The 22,318-nt window shown below is 42.7% G+C and overlaps 1 protein-coding gene across 2 annotated transcripts; it reads left to right on the forward strand.

Moving 5' to 3' along the window:
• Window positions 1-91: 91 nt before the first annotated feature.
• On the forward strand, window positions 92-21,654 carry LOC121567651 (structural maintenance of chromosomes protein 4-like). Of its 2 annotated transcripts, XM_041877839.2 has the most exons (23): window positions 92-270; window positions 1,912-2,063; window positions 3,045-3,235; window positions 3,861-4,052; window positions 5,018-5,194; window positions 7,222-7,386; window positions 9,505-9,632; window positions 9,784-9,924; window positions 10,171-10,321; window positions 11,560-11,724; window positions 11,877-12,110; window positions 12,261-12,446; window positions 13,039-13,200; window positions 14,803-15,028; window positions 15,126-15,205; window positions 15,318-15,470; window positions 16,378-16,504; window positions 18,786-18,975; window positions 19,116-19,434; window positions 19,793-19,975; window positions 20,103-20,335; window positions 20,579-20,762; window positions 21,178-21,654. In XM_041877839.2, exons 2-23 carry the CDS (start codon window positions 1,922-1,924, stop codon window positions 21,334-21,336), a joined length of 3,888 nt encoding a protein of 1,295 aa, XP_041733773.1. In that variant the 5' UTR covers window positions 92-270; window positions 1,912-1,921; the 3' UTR covers window positions 21,337-21,654. The 2 variants fall into 2 exon arrangements, with proteins under 2 accessions (XP_041733773.1, XP_041733774.1); XM_041877840.2 differs by lacking the exons at window positions 92-270; window positions 1,912-2,063 and adding an exon at window positions 2,160-2,327.
• The last annotated feature ends 664 nt before the right edge of the window (window positions 21,655-22,318 follow it).

Below are 22,318 nucleotides of genomic sequence, written 5' to 3' on the forward strand. Positions count from 1 at the left end.
CCGCCCTCTTTTTGAATTTCTTGTTTTTTTGACCAATGAGGTTCCATGGTGCCTTGCATCAGTTTGTAACGAATTTTGGTTCGACAACAGAGTTTAGGCGCCATTTACGAGTGAGAGTTTGCAGCGAGCTAACGATTTGAGATGACATAGGGTTGACTTTTACGCACTTTATTTTTTAGCTTCGGATATCGAGAACAGTTTTCCAATTGCCTTTGAAAAGATAGGGTGATACACAGGGAATTGTTACAACAAAAGAACTTCGTTCCCAAGGTAAAACTGACATTTTAACTGAACACGAAAGAGCAAGCTTTACGTTAGCTAAAAAGAAAGCTAGTAAGCTCGCAAGCTAACTTGCCAGCAAGTTTGTGGGCACTTTTCGCTGGTTATATATGTGGTTGTTGAGCTAAGTAACAAACGTTAGCTAGTTAACTGAGTAACTTAAAATGATCAGACGACAGCTAACATTTAGCTCTTTTCCATTTGTCTTTCGGCAACATATCAAAAACAAACTCAATGTATCTAACATTAGCTAGCTAGCTACCTTGGCGAACCAGTGCAAAGTAACGTTAGCTAATTAGCTAGCTAAATGAACCTAACTTGTAAGCAAAGTACCGGTTTCCCCTATTCGTCTGTGTTCTAGTTGTGTGTTCTAGGTAACGTTAACGTTAACTAAAGTACGCTAGTTAAATGTGTTCGTGGCTAACAGTTAACGTGAAAATCATGCCTAACAAAGCCCAACTTAGCTAGTTAATCAATCACAAAGTTGTCTAACCTGACTAACGCTAGCTAGCTAATTACTAGACATTAGTCTATAGCTCGCTACTGTCTGTAGATGGCTATTTCCACATCTTCTCAGTTTAGGCAAATTATTAACGTTAGCTAGATTAAGATTTGCAATGTATTTGTATAATGGTAACGTTAGCTAACTAGATTGCAAGTGGACAATTGAAGCATAACACTAACGTTACTGTTACCTTAAAAAAAGACTAAGTCAGTGAAATGTTTTTATACACAGGTGACATATTTATTCACACACTAACGTTAAAGTTGTGATATAGCTATTTAGCTATCCATATTGTAGCTACATTATTTTAGATTATTCAAGTGATTATAACTCTCAATCTGTAAAATAAACTAAACATGACACTTTCAACTGAAGCTGGTCAATTTGGACTGCTGAGTGCAGACTACATGGCACTAATGATAACGTAACTCTGACTCTGATTGGCTACTTCAGGGGCTATGACTTTACTTTGCACATTTAACTCCATATTTTGCTAACTAGTTCACCGTACAATTTGCTTTACTTTTGAGCTCAGTTTTGGCGTTACTGACAGCCTGTAACGTCACCATGTTTGTCCGTCTTTTAGTTACACGCACTTGACTTGTCCGTGAAACTGTTGATGCATGTTGTCAGCTTATGTTAGTTAGACCAATACAATCACGCTATTTGACTAGGGGAGATTGAAGTTAGACAGCTACTTCTTTTTTACTCGTCGGAAGGTTAAATTGCAATTTCGTGTTAAGTATTCTCTATTTTCTATTCTTGGGTTATGGTTGCATCTCTGACCCTCGCTTATATGCACCTATGGCATAGTTAAAACGAAACATATTTAGCAAAGAAACTAAAACAAACACTTTTTTATGTATGTGGTCTTATCAGACAGCACAGACTGGCCATTTATTTGCAGCTTTATAATTGACTAGGTAACCGATTTATGACCCGAAATGAAGTTAACTCAGTGTAGCAATCAATATACGTTGGATAAAATGCACGATTGTGATGGGGAAATGACGGAGGGGGGAAACGGGGTGCTATCACGTTGACTATCAATTGTGGAGAAGTGATTGACAAGCGAAAACACCAACTGGATTTTACTTTTATTCCTGTGATTTGAATGATATCTTTAGATTCTAAATCATGCCAGCCAAAACGTCGAAAAGTTCAACTGCTTCCAAGCCAAGAGGGAAAGGGTCGCAGCCTCGGGATGACTCCGAAGACGAGTTGGACGTACCCCCTAAAGAAGCGAACTCCAATGGCCAAGAGGCACCGCCGACAAATGGTAAGTAACAAAGGGTGTTTTGGTGTCTGCATCTAAATAAGTTGCACGTCTACTCAATGGCAACGTGTTTTGTTTAATGTAAGTGCGTGATGGTTGAGTCCAACTGGCACAGTTGTGTTAGTTGTTGCCTTGATTCATAACACGTAGCTTGCTGGCTATTTTTTCCAAACGTGAGCAAGGCATTAAGAAATGTCTCTTGTGATTTTTGAGATGATAATAATGGTGGCGTGTGCGCGTTTGTCTCCAGCCTGCGCAACTAGGAAGGTAATTAATTTTTTTTGGATATGAATGCTTTTTAAACGATTCTATCTTCTAGAATGATGGTTAGGATTTTCTATCTTTCGATTTGTTTAACGTTGTTGAATGGTTTGTCAAGAAAACTTCGTCTTAAAACAATAACCATATTTGACTTGTTGTCTACTCTTGATTTAGCAAGTATTATGGTTGCAGCGTTTGTTGGCCGAAAACTATCCAGGGTCATATTTTACTCTTTTTTTTACTGAGCACAACAATAGACTTGAGACCAAACGTTTTGTAATTGTGATATGGTACCATAATCGATAATCATTTGTAACAAGGCTCGATTTGTATTAATTTGTTTTGATTGGAATGTAGGTTATGGGGTGGGGGAAACAACGTGGAATCAGATGTTCGAAATATTTTGAAAATTATTTGTTGTCGTTGGTGAGTGCATATTGTGTATTTGCCTTAAAATGTGAGCTTTTGTGAAAGGGGTTACTTCAAGCGTTCGTTTATGATTAAGTTATTCTTGTTATAATTTAGTTTTGTGAACAAAGAGATAGTAAATGTGCGAGTTAACATCCGATCTTCCTCTGGAGTCTTTGTTCCTCCAGTGACTAGCTCTATAATGCTTATGTTTTGTTTGTTTGTTTTTTTGCTTCACCACCCCTCCCCCATACACCAGTGTCCCCACCTGAAATGAATCGCACTGAGGAATAAAAGTTCAACTCTTTGCCCTAGCTCCGGTTCCCGGGGAGGGTGCCGAGGCTGTTGATAATCGAAGTTTGGAGGAGATTCTTGGTAGCATCCCTCCACCCCCGCCCCCAGCAATGACCAATGAACCAGGCGCTCCTCGCTTGATGATTACACATATAGTTAATCAGAACTTCAAATCCTATGCTGGCGAGGAGATTCTGGGCCCTTTCCATAAGGTACGAAAAAACATACCAACTCCCCCTTTTGGCTCTTTTGTGACACTAGGAATTGTGGTTTTATTGTGTTTTAATCATTGCCTAGGTATGGGGTGTTGTCCATTTCCTCAACTTTATTTTTATATCTTTTTTTATCTTCAGTGACAACAGCATTTGGATAGTTGTAATTTAATTGTTGATTATTTTGTTTATTTGATCAGATTTACCAGATACAGTTGTCTCCATAGTTTGCAGCATCTAAAACTCCTCCATTTTGGCTTTGTGTGTGTGTGTGTGTGTGTGTCTTTCACACTAGTGGTGATCTAGCTGTGTCTTGTCCTCAAAAATATAAACAAATAGATTTTTCTGCTAACTTTCCCCGTATCAAATTTTCTTAGATAGTTGTTCTCTTTATTGCGTCATGGACACAGGTGCAATAAAATATATTCTTAAATACACCCACTAAGGTTAGAGGCCCACCATTTTAATCCAGCAGAATTTTCTAGTTATTCAAAGCGGTCTAAAATGGTATTGTGAATATGGTTTCTGTTTAATTTAGTTTGATTTGAACAGATTGTAAGTACATTTTTATTTTCCATTCCCCCCCCACCCCCTTCATTCCTCTCTTTTTCTCTCCCTTCCCTAGCGCTTTTCCTGTATCATTGGTCCAAATGGCAGTGGGAAGTCCAACGTGATAGATTCAATGCTCTTTGTGTTCGGCTATAGGGCTCAAAAAATCAGATCCAAAAAACTCTCTGTGCTGATTCACAGCTCTGACCAGCACAAGGATGTGCAGAGCTGCACTGTGGAAGTGCATTTTCAGAAAATTATTGACAAGGTAACACACTTACACTTGCTCAGCTGTAACAAAACAATTGACATTTTATAAAAGAGATTTGGGTAAAGCGGCAGAATCATATTAATTTCTTTTTAAAAATATATGTATGTTATTTTCGGGTTTAGCTATAATTGTCTTGTATACATTTGGCATAGTATTTTCACACTTATGACTACAACAAAGACTCAGAATATCCAGTTGAAGTTAAAACTGACAATCAAGTAAATTACAAACTTTGCCATCATTGTTCCTTTATTTTTGTGATTTTATGTTGATAAGAACCTCAGGAGTTTTCTTCAGTTTAATGGTGGTTAAATGAATGTTGGTGGACAATAGTTTCTCCTTTTCTGTGCAAACCTAGAATCCTGTATATGTTAATTGTATGCAGATTAAGAAATATTTGACCAGAATTTTAAAACATATTGTACTACCACTGGGGATATAGTACAGTAATTAACTACATAATTGACATTTAATGTAAAATAATCTCTTTGCAGCCAAGCAGTTTTTTGAGCCCAGTCAAGTCAATTCAATATAACCATCTCCTAACACTGCAGTTTTAAGCCTATACGCGTAATATATATTTCTCTATATAAAAAAAAAAGGTGGAACAGGTTATAGCTATTCTGTTTTTGCCCACCTTCATATCTTGACAATGTGTTGACAACTTATTTCCTGTTGTCTCAAAATTAGTTGAAGTTAATAAACCATATGAATCTTACTTTTTAATTAATGTGCAAGTTAAATACATCTTAAATGATGACTTGTGTTATCACCCCAATATCTATTTGCAGCAACATTTCTGTGGTTGAGGCTTCACTTTTGTATGCGTGTGTGTTTAGATGGTTACTTGTCTATATTTGGGAGGGTTGTATTGCTAAGCATTTTAATTTTTTGTCCTGAGTGTGTTCTGAAGACTGGATCTAAGCTGATGTGTTTATTGTGCCCCTCCCCCTCTGAGTCAGGAAGGAGATGACTACGAAGTCATCCCCAACAGCAAGTTCTATGTTTCCAGAACTGCCAGCAAAGACAATTCCTCATCCTACCACATCAATGGCAAGAAGGCCACTTTTAAAGATGTGGGAACTCTGCTGCGTAGCCATGGCATTGACCTGGACCACAACAGATTTCTGATTTTACAGGTAATTAAATAGTTTATTTTATTATTTATTTTTTTGTTTTCCTTTCAGTTTGTCTTTGATCCCTCCTGTGTCACACATCCCATCCTGTCAAAGCTTTGCTGCTCAGACTTGACCCCTTTCACTCAGAGGAGAACAGATATTATGCCTATGTGAGTGAGTGACCTGTTAAAGTGTGAAAAGGACTTGGACTGCTATAGCAGCGCATCATGGTTTGAAACAATGTTGGAAAGGTGCGAACCATCATTTGCTGCTTTAGTATTTTAAGGAAAATCTAACATTCCTGGAATTGTCTAGTGGGTGAATGGAGACTCCGGTCAGTTTGGCCCCCCTTTACCTGCCACGCTATAGCAGCACGTAAATATTGGTGTGAGAATACAGACCCCAACCCCAATATTAGCTGTGCTGCTTCAGTGTGGCAGGATCAAGCATCCACTCTTCATTTCTATCATTTGAATGCATGATTATGTCTTCAGTTTGGATTTCGTTGGAATTATCTTTCATGGAATGTAATGCCAATGTCAATATGTGTAGTAGTTCAAAGACATGACATTTTATTGTTTTTGTTGGGTCATATTTGCTGCATTTTGTTGGTCATGGTCCAAATGAATACATTTTTGAATTGTTATTTTTATTTATTAATACATTTTTGGAACATCCCTGTGGTGTTCAGCTTGGTGTGTAGACTCCTCCAGGGGTTGTTTGAAGAACAAGCCAGTCCACTTGTTGCACAATACACTTTTGGTTTTCTAGTACCTATCAACTCTTGGCTCAATGAGATGACTAGTGTTTAGTGACTAGTGAATATTACATAACCACTAGTTGTAGCGCTATATTTGATATGATTTATTTTGAGAGAAGATGCAGGTTCTCGCCTGTCTTGATTTGTGCTGTTTTCTTCATCCTCGCTGCTGGAATTTTAGGTGATTTTGAGCTCACTAAATATGACAGGGTTGTTCTGACTGAGACAAGAAGCTTTAGTTTGTTCTCCAAAGTCACTTTTACAGGCCTACGGCTCAGATGAAGCTGCCTATTTAGTGCACTGGTCAGGCAGAGCAGAATAATGCTTTATTCCCTTGTATAGTTTTTTTGTGTTTAAGTGTGTGTGTGGGGGGGGGGTGCTCCACACACAGGATTAAAACAAGATTGACCAGTCTGATTATTATATTGGCCAGCATTTAGGCTTGTGTTTAATGAATGTTTCAAGGACTGTTCAGTCAAGGACTTACACCTTGTCTATGACAGAAAGGAAATTCATAATTTTATTAAAACACAGGCACCAGTTAAATTTGCCAGATGCCCCTTTTAGTTTATGTATTTCTTTCTTGACCTCATAAAATATAAAACCTTTATTGTAGTGGTTCCAATTGATGAGATGTTTGGTTCTATGTTTTAAGTGATTGTTATTACATTTTTGCATTTTCATTGTTTTGATATGGACAAACATTTTATGTAGGCTACTGGTTTGTCTGTGTTGTGGGTACAGTTATGTGCAGTAAAAGTTATTATTTGAGGCTCAGGTGTGTGTGGGCTGGGAAGGTGTGTGAAGTACAGTACACTAAAACACCAAAATGTACTGCAAAAAGCCCATATGACTGGCTGCCCATGAAAACTGTAGGGATATATTATGTCATAAAGGAGAGGTTGAAAAACAGTGTTTTATTGAGGGGTTATCATAACATCAGCAAAGTTTCCTCAATACTTTAGTGAGCAGAGCAAGCATTTTATTTAAAATCATCAAGAACGAACTTGCTGTTTGAGATTCACACAGAAGTTGCTCTCTTTCTGGTTTTAGCCCAGGTTAGTTTGAATTGCATAATATTTCAGGTATTTTTCTCCTCATTGCTTTTCACGGACTTTAGAAAGTCGAAAAAATGATAAACCCACCCATCTATGTCAATTCTGAGATGGTAATCAGGTGGTCTCAAACACAAAATTGATCCAAGGTGTGTGTTTGTAGAGTTTATGGTGGGAAGAAGCTATAACATAGTGTGTGTCCTTGCTTGCGTCCTTTCCTGTGCATTTGTCAGGGTGAGGTGGAGCAGATAGCCATGATGAAGCCCAAGGGGCAGACGGAGCATGATGAGGGCATGCTGGAATACCTGGAGGACATCATTGGCTCCTGCCGCCTGAAGCAGCCCATCCACACCCTGAGCCGACGTGTCGAGCTCCTCAACGAGCAGAGGGGAGAGAAGGTGAGAAACAACCCCAATAACTAGACATTGGTCCATTTTTGTTTTATTTATTATTTTAAATACATTTGTACTTGTTTTTCCTTTTTGAAATTATGATGGTTTCCTCGTGGGGGTGTATAGGGTGTGTTAGGGGGGCTGTTTCACTGTGAAATCTGCGAGGTATGCTGTGTCTTGGCCTGAATGACTGCCCCTGGCCTGACACCTGCCTCTCCTTACAAGGCAGCAAATTATCCCCTCACACACACACACACACACCTCTACTCAGAGATCGCTGTATCTAGGCTAATCCCCCATGCTTGTTTGTAAAACATTTTTTATTGTTGTGCAAAAAACAATTGCAATGCAATCAGTCATTTAATTATTATTTTTAAAGAGAGGTTGAGATATAATTTAATTTTTTTATCAAAGGCTTTTAGTGACCAGACCCGAATTAGTTAGTAATTATGTGAGCAGGGGGGTGAAGTTTGGCTGCTAATTACCATATTTTGTTAGTATATTTATTTGTATTGCAGTATAGTGACAGATTGTTATTTGGGTATGGTGTTGGCTCTGTAGTGTGCCAGCCAGGTTAACAGGGTAGGGATTCATTTGAAGTGAAATACTGGATGTCTGGTGAAGCCAGCCGGTTCAGTAAATCTCTTGCAGGCTACACTAATATCACATCACTAATTAGACCTGTTTGCAAAAAAAAACGGTTTCTCCCTGTACTGTAATGTATTAACTAATTGGTCAGTCTTGTGATTATTGTTTTTATTACTTTAACATATTTCTGATTTTTCATATGGGTGACAGGATTAAGACTTTTTGGTTCATGGAACTTTACAGTCAGAGGTCACATTTAGTATTCAGAAATCTGCATTTTCATAAAGTAGACCATCAAATCTGCATTTTAAACCATTTCACCTGTGTTTTATATTGAAAGTCAAGTGGTTTTTTTGCTTCAATAAAGTGATCAGGGGCGTGCAACTATAATTTTTCTTTACACAAAATACATTAGTGCAACACATTCAGCAGAAAATAGCTTTGTTTTCATCAGATGAGAACAAGTGCAACGCTAGTAGACAAGTACATTTTATTTACAATGGGAAAAGCAAGTTTTTTCCATTGTAAACTAATTTACTTGTGTCTGCTAGCGTTGCACTTGTTCTCATATGATAAACTATTTTCTGCCAAATGTGTTGCGCTAATGTATGTTCTGTAAAGAAGAATTAACGATGCATAGCCATCATATTTCAGATGTTTATCATAGAAAGAATGTAGCCAGCTACATTTCCTAGTTAATCTTGCATTTTAACTTGCTAAAACTACCAAAGAAAAGTACACATCACTCAGAGCGCTGTCTGGTGATCCAATGCCGGTCCTGAATGGTGGAATTTGATTGGGCAAGATGAGAGCAAAGATATTTCATCCAAGTGGAGAAGTGTAACTGAAGCACAAAATTAGTCCTTTCATATTCATGATTTTGAACAAACCCTGACTGAAGCCAAGCAGAATTTACAATAAGAAGCTATTTAGATCTGCGTTTCTAAACGCAGCAAGATATTTTTTCTGTGTTTTATCTTTCCTTTTCTCCGTGAAAAACGCAGAATCCTGTGTTAATGCAATGGCTGCAATAGATATAGCCGTAACAAATGTCAATACCACATACACGGGTCAATGCTGTTATTTTAGTCATGACCGGTTTTGACTATCCTCATCTTATTAGACTAGGGGTTGATCTCATCGCATTGTGCAGTGTAGCATCCTATCACACTTCTGCCTCTCTCCGAGTTCGGTCTTTTCCCTTCACTCTGCATTTGTCTACATTTGATCAAATCGCGTATGCCATTTGACTGAATAAAAATGGCAATTTTGGTACTGAAGCCTAATTAACCCTAGCCTGTGGAGTAAAATTGTAGTTGTTGGGAAAGCTCAGGGTTTAGCTTTCATTTATCAATAAATGTCAGGCATGGTCAATCACAGTGCAAAACAATTCTAGGCGCACCTGAGAAGAAACAAAAGTAAATTAAAACATTTATTCAGATATTGATCTTATGACAATTCAGCTTGAATATTTAATTCAGAGGTGCTGTAGCCTTTGTCTTCCTGTTTTATCATTTTGCGGACCGTGTGTTCCAGCTAAACAGGGTCAAAATGGTGGAGAAGGAGAAGACTGCTCTGGAGGGAGAGAAGAACACAGCCGTGGAGTTCCTCACTTTGGAGAATGATATTTTCAAACAAAAGAGCCAGCTCTGCCAGTACTATGTGTGAGTATTACAACCACACAGGGGGTTGCTATATTTAGTGTCTTTTACTAACAGGAAATCAGGTTTGAAAGAATCTGGGAGGAAGGGTTGATGCAGTTGGGTGCAATTACCACAGATGTTGACCAGTTTGTGATTGTTTCTTTGTTGTCAGCCATGACCTCCAGAAGAGAGTGGCAAACAAAGAGGAGGAGAAGCAGAGGATCCAAGACGACACCAAGGAGCTCACAGAGAAAAACAACAACATCGCTGAAGAGATGGAGAAGAACAACCAAGAGCTGAAAAACGTGGAGAAGTAGGCCTTTTTATTTTTTATTTATGTTATTCATGGGATTCGTTGCTTACATGGAAATTGATACCAAAGGGACACATTTATGAACAAAATATAGTCCTAATGTAAAATGAATGTCAGTCTTCAGTGCAATAATGTTATGGAATGGAGAACATAGACATGCTGGCAACCACTGATACAGAAAAGCAAAATTAGCAGTAATTTGTTTGATTGCCATTCATGATGTCCATGTTGTGATTTTTCTCCAAGGAAACAAGGCAAGCTGACCAAGTACATTGAGGGCCAGAAGGAGAAGTTTACCCAGCTGGACCTGCAGGATGTGGAGGTCAGAGAGAAACTGAAGCACACGAAGAGTAAGATCAAGAAACTGCAGAAGCAACTGGAGAAGGATAAGGAGAAGGTGTGTGTGTGTTTAGGCGTGCATGTGTCCCTTTTCCTGTGAACATAATTCAGGTCTCTGTAATCGAGGCTTCAGTGATTCCATTTCAGGGGCATCATAGTGGGCAATCTCTGTGTGTACAGGCGTAGCTCATGGCGGCTCTCCAAATCTATACATTAGGAGGCTGTGATTGTGGCGAATGTGCTACATAACTTACAGGTCATACTCATAAACAAACACAATGGTGCTCTGTCCTCTCAAGACAGGCCAGCACCAATGGCCTGACACTTCACTTTTATTCTGTTGATTTTGTCCCCTGGCCAAAGCGAAACACGGCCACTCGTAATACAATTTCCCTCTCTATACAAACACAAGGCCTGTTGTGCTGAGACCCGGAGAAGGCATTGCCCAGGGATTTACAGATGACCTTATTAGTAATTGCCGTATTGTGTAATTACACATTTTATATTTACTTGTATCAATGTCACAAATAAACAAGTGTGTTCATTTTTATTACAGTAACTTGCTTGGGATTGGCTCTGGGTGGGTGAGGGTGTGTATCCCACTTTTGAATAGGTTTTGAAAATAGATGTTCTGTGTCATGAGGTCCCTCTTGAAAAAAATAATAGTTACATTGCTGAGACTAAAATGGATTGATAAAGTGGCTGGTATACCTGATTTATTTAAGAAGAGAAACTCCTCCAGTTGGCCACTAGGGGGTTGTGAACTCAAACACAAACCATACAAAGCATGACTGCTTGGCTCTGCTGCCTCTCACTTTCTCCCATGCTCTCTTGCTATTTTCTCTCCTCCATGGGCTCCCTTTTCTCTCTCCCTCCCCACTCACACACTCAATATGCTCCAAGTCTCTCTTCCTTTCTCTGCCCCTGTTCTGCAGCCTGTATGATACAGCACCAGTGGCTGTGATTTGGCAGTGTTGGGTTGTGGAGGCCGGGTAGAGCAGAGCAGTCCTCTGGGGAGCCGTGTTCTGCAGTGTGGTAGTGAAGTATGGCCTTGTGTAACACTACCAGCAGCCACATTCACCCACAGTTAACCCTGCTAGCATGGCCTCCTCCACTCCCTCTGCTACTCCCTCTCACCACCCTGCACACTGGAGAGAGGTGCAGTTTACACAGACTGCCTGCCAGTCTGATGGCGGTGCTCCTAACTCTGTCTGCTAGTTGATTAAAATAGTATATTGTACCTCCCCTAATCTCATCTTTCTTCTCTGCTCTCTCTTCCCCCCATCTCTCTGTCAGCTGGAGGAGGTGCGTAACGTGCCGGCCAGCAGTGAGAAGACCATCTCTGAGGCGTCCGCTTGCAGGGAGGAGTTGGAGAAACAGAAGGGGAAGGAGGAGGAGAAACTGAAGGAAGTGATGGAGAGTCTGAAGGAGGAGACCAGCGGTCTGCAGCAGGAGAAGGAGGTGGGTGTCTTTTCATGATCAGGAATTTCTGCTTCGTTTGAAGTAGGAAACACTTCCTGATTAATTGAATTTGACCGGTATCTTTTCCCCCTGGTATTCTATGTTTTCTGATCACATAATAGTGTCTATTATTCCCATGACTCCGTCCCCAGACTAAGGAGAAGGAGCTGATGGAGCTGAGTAAGGCTGTGAACGAGACCCGCTCCCGTCAGGACGTGGCCCAGTCTGAGCTGGACATCTACCTGAGTCGACACAACACCGCTCTGACCCAGCTGAACACGGCCAAGCAGTCCCTGCAGACCGCCTCCGACACACTGCGAGACCGCCGCGCCGCCATCAAAGACCTGCAGGTCAAAATACCCCAGTGTGAACAGGAGCTCAAGAAGGTACGTTAGTGTGTGGGAGGGTCTCAAGCGTTGAGCGGTTCTTAAGGTTAGGGGTGAACTATGGGATTTGTGGCAGTAAGATGGCTGGATTTCAGGTGTGTGGATGACCGTGTGCTACCAGTGCTGACCATATATCTCTGTCTGCTCCAGGATGAGGTGGAGCTGGAGCAGCTGCTGCAAGCAGACGGTCAGGCCAGGGAGCTGGTGAGGGACATGAGGCAGAAGGTGGAGGAGGCCAAGAGCTCCCTGTCCTCTAACCGCAGCCGGGGGAAGGTGCTGGACGCCCTCATGCAGCAGAAGAGGAGCGGCAAGATCCCCGGCATCCTGGGACGACTAGTGAGGACCATGTCCATGTGTAGACCACACCAGGGGTTTCAACCTCATTCCATGGAGGGCCTAGTGTCTGCTGGCTTTGTTTTTATCTTTCAATTAAGACCAAGACCAGTGGTTACCAAACTGGGGGGGGGGGTCACTCAAATATCACATGACTAAACATTAAAAATTGCAACATTTTATAGAATTGGAAGAAAATGAGCTTTAAAACGGCCAAATTTTCTCTGCACTACATGACAATATGTAGAATTTCAGGAAATAAGCTTTAAACCTGCAAGATGTTCTCTCCACCAACAAGAGTGGTGTGAACAGTTTGTGGCATTAACAGTGCTTGTGCCCATAGAAATAGATTTTCCCCAATGCTGGAAGGGGGGGCCTGAGTTAAAAAGTTTGGGAACCCCTGACCTAGAGAACCAGGTGAGGGGAGTTCCTTACTAATCAGTGACCTTAATTCATCAATCAAGTACAAGGGAGGAGCGAAACCCTGCGGCCACTAGGCCCTCTGTGGAATGAGTCTGACACGTGGGCTACACAGCTGAGAGATGCACACACCCTTCTACACATACTCAGTGAGACTGTGTTCTTGTCCCTACAGGGTGACCTTGGGGCCATCGATGAGAAGTATGACATTGCCATCTCGTCCAGCTGTGGCTCTCTGGACAACATCCTGGTTGACAGCATCGACACGGCCCAGAAATGTGTCAACTTCCTCAAGGCCCAGAATATCGGAGTGGCCACCTTTATTGGCCTGGACAAGGTGAGAACAACTCTCAAACACCTGGGGCCTCATTTATCAATATTGTGTAGAAGCTATTATAAAATGCTACTTACGAACAGAGTTTTGAATGTTCGTACACATAGAAAGTGTGATTTATAAAACAATCCTAGAAGCCTTGAGGAGAGAACCTTTTGATAAATACCAATTGTTCTCCTTGGCTATTTGCATTTCGAAAAGCCCCTAATTAACCATATGGTCAAAATTAGCCCTTTAAAGCCTGTGGGGAATATACAATGCCGTACCTCGAAATACAACGGCGCAACCAAAAAAATCCAAGAAAACAATTCTGAGGCTGAAATGGAGGTGCTAGTGTCAGAGATTGGGCACAACCAAAAGGCTTTACTTGGCTCGTTCAGTTGTGGCTTGACCAGTAAAAATAAAAACATGGCTACAAAGAGAGGACCATTAGGACAATTGAAGTTGCTTTAGCAATGGCAAATATAGACAACACTCACCAATAAGCCATCCATCCTCAACAGCTCCCTCCTGTAGGTGTTTAGGCCAACATTGCTGTTCTGCAGAATGAACGAGTCGTGCATTCCACCTGGCCACCACATTCAGCAGTGTCTTAATCTATCACCTGCACATTAAGAGTGGAAACTTTCTGTTCACATAGTTTAAATAATTTTGGGATAGTTATTTTATGGCGGTGGGTGCCGTCTATTGCTCTGTTCGTATTTGGGAACCCATTGATGGCATCATGGCAAAGAAACCCCTCTTGACTTCAACCTCTTGTGTGATGGTGTATGGAAATTGTATGCGTCACTGTTCGTTTTGCTGACAATTGCATCCAAAACATTGGCTCATCGAGGGCTGTGAGATGCCGAATGGCAAGCTCCCATTGAAAAGTGCCCGTTGCCAAAACACCGATGGTGGATAGCACTTGGATGTGCACCGGAATGGCATGCGTTTGCCTTTTTTTAAAGCAGGTCTCAAATCCTCGCAAGAATCCTATAAATTTGGTTTTGGGAAATGATATCTGATGAGCCAATCTGTACTTTCAGGAGAGAGAAAAAAGTTCCACCTGTCTCTAAAAACACGCTCTGCGAAATGCGGAGTGTGCCAAATTTTCCAACAGAGCATCTCTCATTCGATTTCCCGTTATCTCAGTCTTTTTTATAGTATTTCAACAATGGTTTCACTTTTACACATGCCTCTAATTTTAACAAATTACTGTACTTTATATGGATTATTATCATAACAAATGCACTGTGGTCATATTTTATGATATAGCTAGCCTGTCAAGATATGTTGCATGAATTCACAATGGAAATACAATGAAATATATATTTTTTTAAATTATTACTCACATTTTCAACATTTTCCCCATTCTACGCTTGACAAGCAGTTCTCTTATTCCACCACTTGGCACTGTGCGTACGCATGGTCATGGCTGTGCGTAAATTTAGACACACTCATCAAACGCTCATATTGATAAATCTCACACTTTGAGTGGAAATTATCCCTTTACACTCAAATGTAACACCCTACAATAGTTTTTGTTGTTGTTGTTACCCCAAGCCCCTTTGTATGCCCCAAACTGTAGCTAACACTTTAATATCCACTCTCTTCCTGTCTCAGATGAAGGTGTGGGAGAATAAGATGGGGCCCATCTCCACCCCAGAGAACATTCCCCGTCTGTTTGACATGGTGCGGGTTCAGGACGAGAGTATGAAACCAGCCTTCTACTTTGCCCTGCGGGACACCCTGGTGGCCAAGGACCTGGAGCAGGCAACACGCCTCGCCTTCCAGAAGGACAAGCGCTGGAGGGTGGTCACCATGCAGGGACAGATCATAGAGATGGCTGGTGGGTAGACCGAGCGGTAGCTCATCTCTTCTCAGTGTCTCTCTACAGATGGTCTATATGGATGACATGTCTGACACTATGCTCTGTCCCATCCCAGGCACCATGACTGGAGGTGGAGGGAGAGCGATGCGGGGCAGGATGGGCTCCTCCATTGGCACTGAGGTCACCCAGCAGGAGGTGAGAGAACTTCTAGAACATTCTCTGGTCTCCAATCACTGCTATGGCTCACTTTATGCTCTGCTGGGTGACCTCAGCTAATAACCTACTATCTTATTTTTGTGTGTGTCAGCTGGACCGTATGGAGAGCAAGCTGAATGAGAAGGTGGTGCAGCTGCAGGGCTGCCAGGAGAGGAAGCTGCAGCTGGAGGAGAAAGTCCAGAGACTCCGACAGCAGCTCAGAGACATGAAGAACACCCTGGAGAAATACACCAACAGCATGCAGGTAACACACAATGCTCGTCTTTGTAGATTCGCCCCTCTATTGATTTGGTTTGGATTTGGTAGACAATCTGCACAGCAACATCTATTGGCGGGAAGATTTTCTTGTGAGCATTCTCCTGTTGCCCAATGGTCATAATTGCCGTCAGTAATTATTTGAAGGGATGAATGGTCTCTAGACTGAATTGGCTATTGCTCCTGTCAGATTGACCAGATTATTATTTGCAATAATTGTAACAGGCTCTCAGGTACTTTTTTGTAATTGATATTTGTGTTGTTTTTTTATTATTGCAGAGTGGGATGCAGGGGGGGAAGGAATGTTTTACTTTTAAACTCAATACTATTGTTTTCATTTTCGTAAAGCAGTTTGTTTCTTAACCAGGCAAAGCTAAATAGTAGGCTGGTGATTACGGGGAAGCAAGAGTCACTTGAGGGATGTGTAGCCTGAGATTGGAGGTGGAGCCTGCCTGTCGCCCACACTCATCGCTTGCTCCCCCGCAGTTCACCAGCTGATGTAGGCTGTGTGGTGCGTCCCTCCCACTGCTAGACAACCGAACCCTCGCTGCTCTGTGCACCCAGTGCTGCTAATATTCTGCTTATCATAGTAGCCTATCGAGTCCAAGTGCAAATACAAGTCACCGGAAGGCGAGTCAGTGTCACCAATGGTTGAGCCACAAGTCATGAAAATAGTACTTGAGTCGGAGTTCTGGACTAGAGTACTATTGGGTATATGTTGTGAAATTGTTAGATATTGCTGCACTGTCAGAGCTAGAAGCACAAGCATTTCGCTACACCCGCTATAACATCTGCTAAACACGTGTATGTGACAAATAAAATTTGATTTGATTTACAACACTTGAAGCTGGTGATTGCAGGTGAGGCTGTGGTTGACAGTGTGTGTTTCTTCTCAGAGCTTGGCAGAGCAGGAGGCTCACCTGAAGCCTCAAATTAAAGAGCTGGAGGCCAATGTCCTGGCTGCTGCTCCTGACAAGAACAAACAGAAACAGTTGGAGAAGAGCCTGAAGGACTTCCAGAAAGGTGAGAACTTTGAACCCCAAATGTAACTTTACGATGTGAAGTCACTTAGAAATTGCAGGCTACACTCTGTGTCAGTTCTAGTCTTCAGGACAATGATCTGGCTCAATTTGAGCTTTGCTACAGTAAACCCCAGTCTGACTCCACTAGGCATTCTCCCTCATGGGCTTGCTGCGGAGACAACTGGTACATACAACTAGGGGTGTGTCGATCTCGTCATACTTGTAATTGTATCCGTTTTATCACACTTGATACTCGTAATCGCTTTAAATGCCAGTAAAGCCTATACCTCAAGTGCACATTACTGCGCTATCACTGAGTGCATCGCAATGCTCCTTCACTCATTCACACATTGTTCAAATCAAAGAAATGATCCCAACAGCTGAACATGATTTACTTACTTTGTCCTATTAAATGAACAATGAAATAGGCTAATAAATAATGCATGGCTGGCTACTGTTGCCTGCATTTATTCCAGACACAGATTTTGGTCATTTGCTTGCCCCATATATTGTTTCACTTTCGAGAAGAGCAAAACATTTCTCTCCTGACACTTACGGCTCAACCTACACCCCGCCCATTTCTTTACAGACCACCAAACTCGCCAATTTAGTTATTTAGAATGCACAGCGCTTCACACTTTCAATAGTGTGCAACTGCAGCCCGCAATTTGGGGCGTTCCTGCATGTGGGCATTCCTGCATCTACAGGAACGCCCCCCTCAAGCATCCCATTGGTTCCTTAATGAACACCCCGCCCCCGCCTGTTGTGTACCAGTAGACGTGTCCTTCGCTCCCGCCTGCGGAACATCTGTCCTCACCGTTAACAGAACTGTGGCAAAACCGTGCGCCACATGCGGGGCGAAGGACACTGTCTACCGGTCGCTCCCGCTAGCACAGGAGGATGGAGCGACACTGCGTGGTAACATGCCCGACGTCCGGCGAAGGACACTGTCTACCTGTGTCTACTCTAGTACATAGCCTACTGCTAGCTACTCCAGTATACAGCAGGCGGGGGTGACACCGTGTGCTAGCTTGCTAGCTAGCATAGTCTCGCTCCCGCCTGCTGTGTACTGGAGTCGTCCTTAGGACTAGCACAGTGTCCTTCGCGCCCGCCTGCCAAACTGTACTGGAGTGCCCCTGCCTCCCGCCTATGTAGTGGAGTCATAGTTTAAAAATGGACCAATAGAAGTATAGAGAGGGTTCCTGCAGATGCAGGAATACCCAAATACAGGAACGCCCCGAATTGCGGGCTGCAGTTGCACCCTTCTCCACACTTTGAGTGACAGTGAGATGTGTGCTGGCAGCTGAAAATTACTTTTTCCCGATCACAAATAATTAACTGAAAAATCTATCGTATTTGGAAGATTCTCTAGATCCTCTACGATAGTGGTTTTGTCCAAGTACTTGGCACACCCCTAATACACACTTGACCTTTTGAGGCTTAACCCCGCTCCTATCTCACATAGAAAAAATATATTATCTCCCTCTTTCCCTCCTCCCAATTAAATGTTTCTATTTAAGGGCTTTATTGGCATGGGAAACACATGTTTACATTGCCAAAGCAAGTGAAATAGATCATTTTTTAAAAATGTACAGTAAACATTACTCACAAGTTCCAAAAGAATAAAGACATTTCAAATGTTATGTGCAAATTAGTTAAAGTACAAAAGGGAAAGGAAATAAACATAAATATGAGTTGTATTTACAATGGTGTTTGTTCTTCACTGGTTGCCCTTTTCTTGTGGCAACAGGTCACAAATCTTTCTGCTGTGATTACACACTGTGGTATTTCATCCAATAGATATGGGAGTTTATCAAAATTGGATTAGTTTTCGAATTTTTTGTGGGTCTGTGTAATCTGAGGGAAATATTTGTCTCTAATATGGTCATAGATTTGGCAGGAGGTTAGGAAGTGCAGCTCCGTTTCCACCTCATTTTGTGGGCAGTGTGCACATAGCCTGTCTTCTCTTGAGAGCCAGGTCTGCCTACGGCGGCCTTTCTCAGTAGCAAGGCTATGCTCACTGAGTCTGTACTCTCACTTTCCCTCCTCTCTCTCTTTCCCTCCTCTCTCTCTTTCCCTCCTCTCTCTCTTTCCCTCCTCTCTCTCTTTCCCTCCTCTCTCTCTTTCCCTCCTCTCTCTCTTTCCCTCCTCTCTCTCTTGCCCTCCTCTCTCTCTTTCCCTCCTCTCTCTCTTTCCCTCCTCTCTCTCTTTCCCTCCTCTCTCTCTTTCCCTCCTCTCTCTCTTTCCCTCCTCTCACTCTTTCCCTCCTCTCACTCTGTCAGACTTTGAGGCAGCCTCCAATAAGGCAGGGAAGGTGGAGGCTGAGGTGAAGAGGCTCCACACCCTCATCGTGGATATCAATAGCCATAAGCTGAAGGCCCAGCAGGACAAACTGGACAAAGTCAACAAGGAGCTGGACGACTGCTCCTCAGCCATCACCAAGGCTCAGGTGGCCATCAAGACCGCAGGGCGGTAAGTGTTTATACACGTGCGCACACACACACACACACACATTCAGCTCCCATCTGGCAAAGGCTTCTGGTTGTGAAGCTATTAGCTGGGGCTTATCTGAGCTTTTCCCTAATGGCTGCTGCGCCCCTCCCTCCCCACAGTAACCTGAAGAAGTGTGAAGAGGGTGTGAGTCGCCTGGAGGGAGAGCTGGAGGAGAATGAGAAGAGTCTGGAAGAGCTGACGGATCATCTGAAGAGGCTGGAGGAGGAGGCTGGGGAGATCATGAAGGCCTGCCAGGAGGCTGAGGCAGCACTGCCAGAGGTGCAGGAGCAGCACCAGGGGGTGGTGAGGGAGATCAAGGCCCTACAGGAGCAGGAACACGCTCTGCAGGAGGAGTCCCTCAGCGTCCGCCTCCGGGTGGAGCAGATAGACACCTCCATCACCGAACACACCAACAAGATCAAACACTGGCAGCGAGAGGTGGGTGGCAGGGCTTTGTGTGCATGTGAGATTCACGCATGCTTTGTTGTTACCCTGTTGGTTTGGTGTGTCTAGAGGTCTTCCAAACAGTCTGCTAGTTGCAGTGCATCACTGTTCTATGCATTAGCTGAGGAACAGTATCATCATCTGACAGACTTTTATATATTTTTCCTCTTCTGCTATTTACATTTTAGTCATTTTTAGCAGATGCTCTTATCCAGAGCGACTTAGTTGGTCCATTCATCTTAAGATAGCTAGGTGGGACAACCACATCAGTCATAGTAAGTACATTTTCCTTTAAAGTAGCTATTAGCAAAGTCAGAGTTAGGACTGACCATCCGTGTCCTGTCATCCCCAGGCCTCTAAGCTCTCCCTTCACGCCATTGATGGCAAACCAGTGGAAGCGCTGCCCGTGCTGACCCCTGCTGACCTGGCGGCCATCAAGGGGCCTGACATCACCACCAACCAGATCTCCCTGCTGGAGGCCCGCTGTGCCCAGATGAAGCCCAACCTGGGAGCCATCGCAGAGTACAAGAAGAAGGTACACACCCAGCACTCTCTCTAGGTCTAACCAAGCACCTCAACACCCTGTTTTTACTCTTATCTGCTCTCTCTCAAGTTTCTTTCTCTCTAAGAGAAGGTAATCATTGTGGGTCATGTCTCTGTAGGAGGAACTGTACCTGAAGCGTGTAGCTGAGCTGGATGAGATCACCACAGAGAGAGACAACTTCAAGCGCGGCTGTGAGGACCTGCGCAAGCAGAGGCTCAATGAGTTCATGGCTGGCTTCAACATCATCACCAACAAGCTAAAGGAGAACTACCAGATGCTGACACTAGGGGGTGATGCTGAGCTGGAGCTAGTCGACAGCCTGGACCCCTTCTCTGAGGGCATCATGTTCAGGTCAGCAGACACTGGCCCAGCCGGCTGTTTTTTGACATGTTTGTATCTATGATTTGTGAACACAGCTCTGGATAGGTCTTTCAATCATTTGTGATTTTTTTTTAAATTTTTTTTTTTTTACTTATTTGTACATCAAAATGTACCGAGTCCCAACCCAGTATCCCCTTTCTCCTAATTTCATTGTTTTACTCATTAAATCTTTGAATGACTCTTGCTCATCCTCTTCTCTGTCCATGGTCACAGTGTGCGTCCCCCTAAGAAGAGCTGGAAGAAGATCTTCAACCTGTCTGGAGGAGAGAAGACCCTGAGCTCTCTGGCCCTGGTGTTTGCTCTGCACCACTTCAAGCCCACGCCCCTCTACTTCATGGATGAGATTGATGCAGCCCTGGACTTCAAGAATGTCTCCATCGTGGCCTGTTACATTTATGTGAGTATTTCACATGCTTGCATGCACACACAGCAGTTCATGGGAACTCTATTCCACATGGAACAGCTTTGAATAGTAATTGCCATTCTACTCCTAATTCTATGCTGCTGTGCTTGTTGTTGACTCAGTAAGGGACATGGGGTCAGCTCATCTGTGTTAATCGTTAGTAATGGGAGATTATTGGAGGCGCTATGGTAAGGTGTACAGCCTATTCTGAGAAATCACTGGTTTTGCAAAGCCCTCTGTCAGCATGTTGGTCCATTGTTTTCTCTTGTCTAGGCGTTTGGTGGTTAATTCTTCCCAGGACACTGTTTAAAAGAGTTTGACTCACATAAGCACAGGAAAAACATGATACTTGAGATTTACAGCCTTTGACTTCCCATTGGTGATTGAATGTTCATTTATTTCCCTACAGGAGCAAACTAAGAACGCTCAGTTCATCATCATCTCCCTGAGGAATAACATGTTTGAGATCGCTGACCGTCTAATCGGCATCTACAAAACCCACAACACCACCAAGAGCGTGGGAATCAACCCTAAAACCATTGTCTTCAAAGAGCCAATCTCAGCTTAGAACAGCAGTGACTCTGGTTTCCCCATTACATGCTGAATCATTGCACCCACACTGCTCGTGACAGTCTGCGTGGCCAGGCACTAAAATAGAACTTGGTTCAATTTGTGACGCTCGACGCGCTGCAAGTCCTGCCTCTCCTTATTGGTTTTTAGGAGTATATACCCACGTGGGTGATTGAAAGATGAACTGAGGTCCACACTCCAGTCCAGTTGGTAATGCATCTTAAAGTTTGTTGCCAACCGACATATAAAGTCCAAAGAAGAAGAAGCCTGAACTTGGTTTACCGTTATCTGTGGATTAATTGTTGGAGTAGAGGACCTTGTGCATTTCAGGTAAACAACCCAATGTTTATATCCCAGGACAAATTAGCTAGCTAAATTGCCATAAATGTTTAATGCTTTTCGACCTGTCCAAGTTAATATAGTTGGTTGAGTTCGTTTTGATATTTCAACCTGCGTGTCGTGATTGTGTCTGGTGTGGGAGGAAAAAAAATGTACATGCGCACGCTGACGCACGCGCGGTCTGGTCAGCATGTTACCCACTCCTAGTAAGATGTAGAAATAGTCTCTCTTTCCAGTTTACTGTTCTTTCACACAATGTATATAAAACCATGACTTTAACCTATTCTTCTGTCATCACACTGCTATCTTTTTTACTGATGAAGCTAATAAATATTTTCACTGGTCTTTGAATACTTTGATTACTATAACTTCACTCATTAGTAAAATATTCTGTGACCCTAAATGGGACATGTTGCCCTGGAAGACTTGTGCGGAAGTACTAGCACAATGAGCTGTAGGTCTTCCATCTTTTAGGTAAAAAAACCTGAAGACTAGCTATATGTTCCATCAGTGAGGAACTGAGAGAATTTATATAGATTTCATGCCTCATTGACAGCACTGGTTAACTGTTTATGCAACAAACCTACTGAACCACTTCCTCACAAGATACAAGTGCTAATGCACAACAATTGGGATATCTC

Source organism: Coregonus clupeaformis, chromosome 6 (assembly GCF_020615455.1).
Source record: "Coregonus clupeaformis isolate EN_2021a chromosome 6, ASM2061545v1, whole genome shotgun sequence".
Lineage (NCBI taxonomy): Eukaryota > Metazoa > Chordata > Actinopteri > Salmoniformes > Salmonidae > Coregonus > Coregonus clupeaformis.

Excerpts from the sequence above, each read along its gene's own strand:
- LOC121567651 (XM_041877839.2), top strand. The coding sequence starts at position 1,922 with ATGCCAGCCAAAACGTCGAAAAGTTCAACTGCTTCCAAGCCAAGAGGG. Across the intron at positions 2,064-3,044 it reads AGAGGCACCGCCGACAAATG|CTCCGGTTCCCGGGGAGGGT; the intron begins GTAAGTAACAAA and ends TCTTTGCCCTAG. Across the intron at positions 4,053-5,017 it reads TTCAGAAAATTATTGACAAG|GAAGGAGATGACTACGAAGT; the intron begins GTAACACACTTA and ends CCTCTGAGTCAG.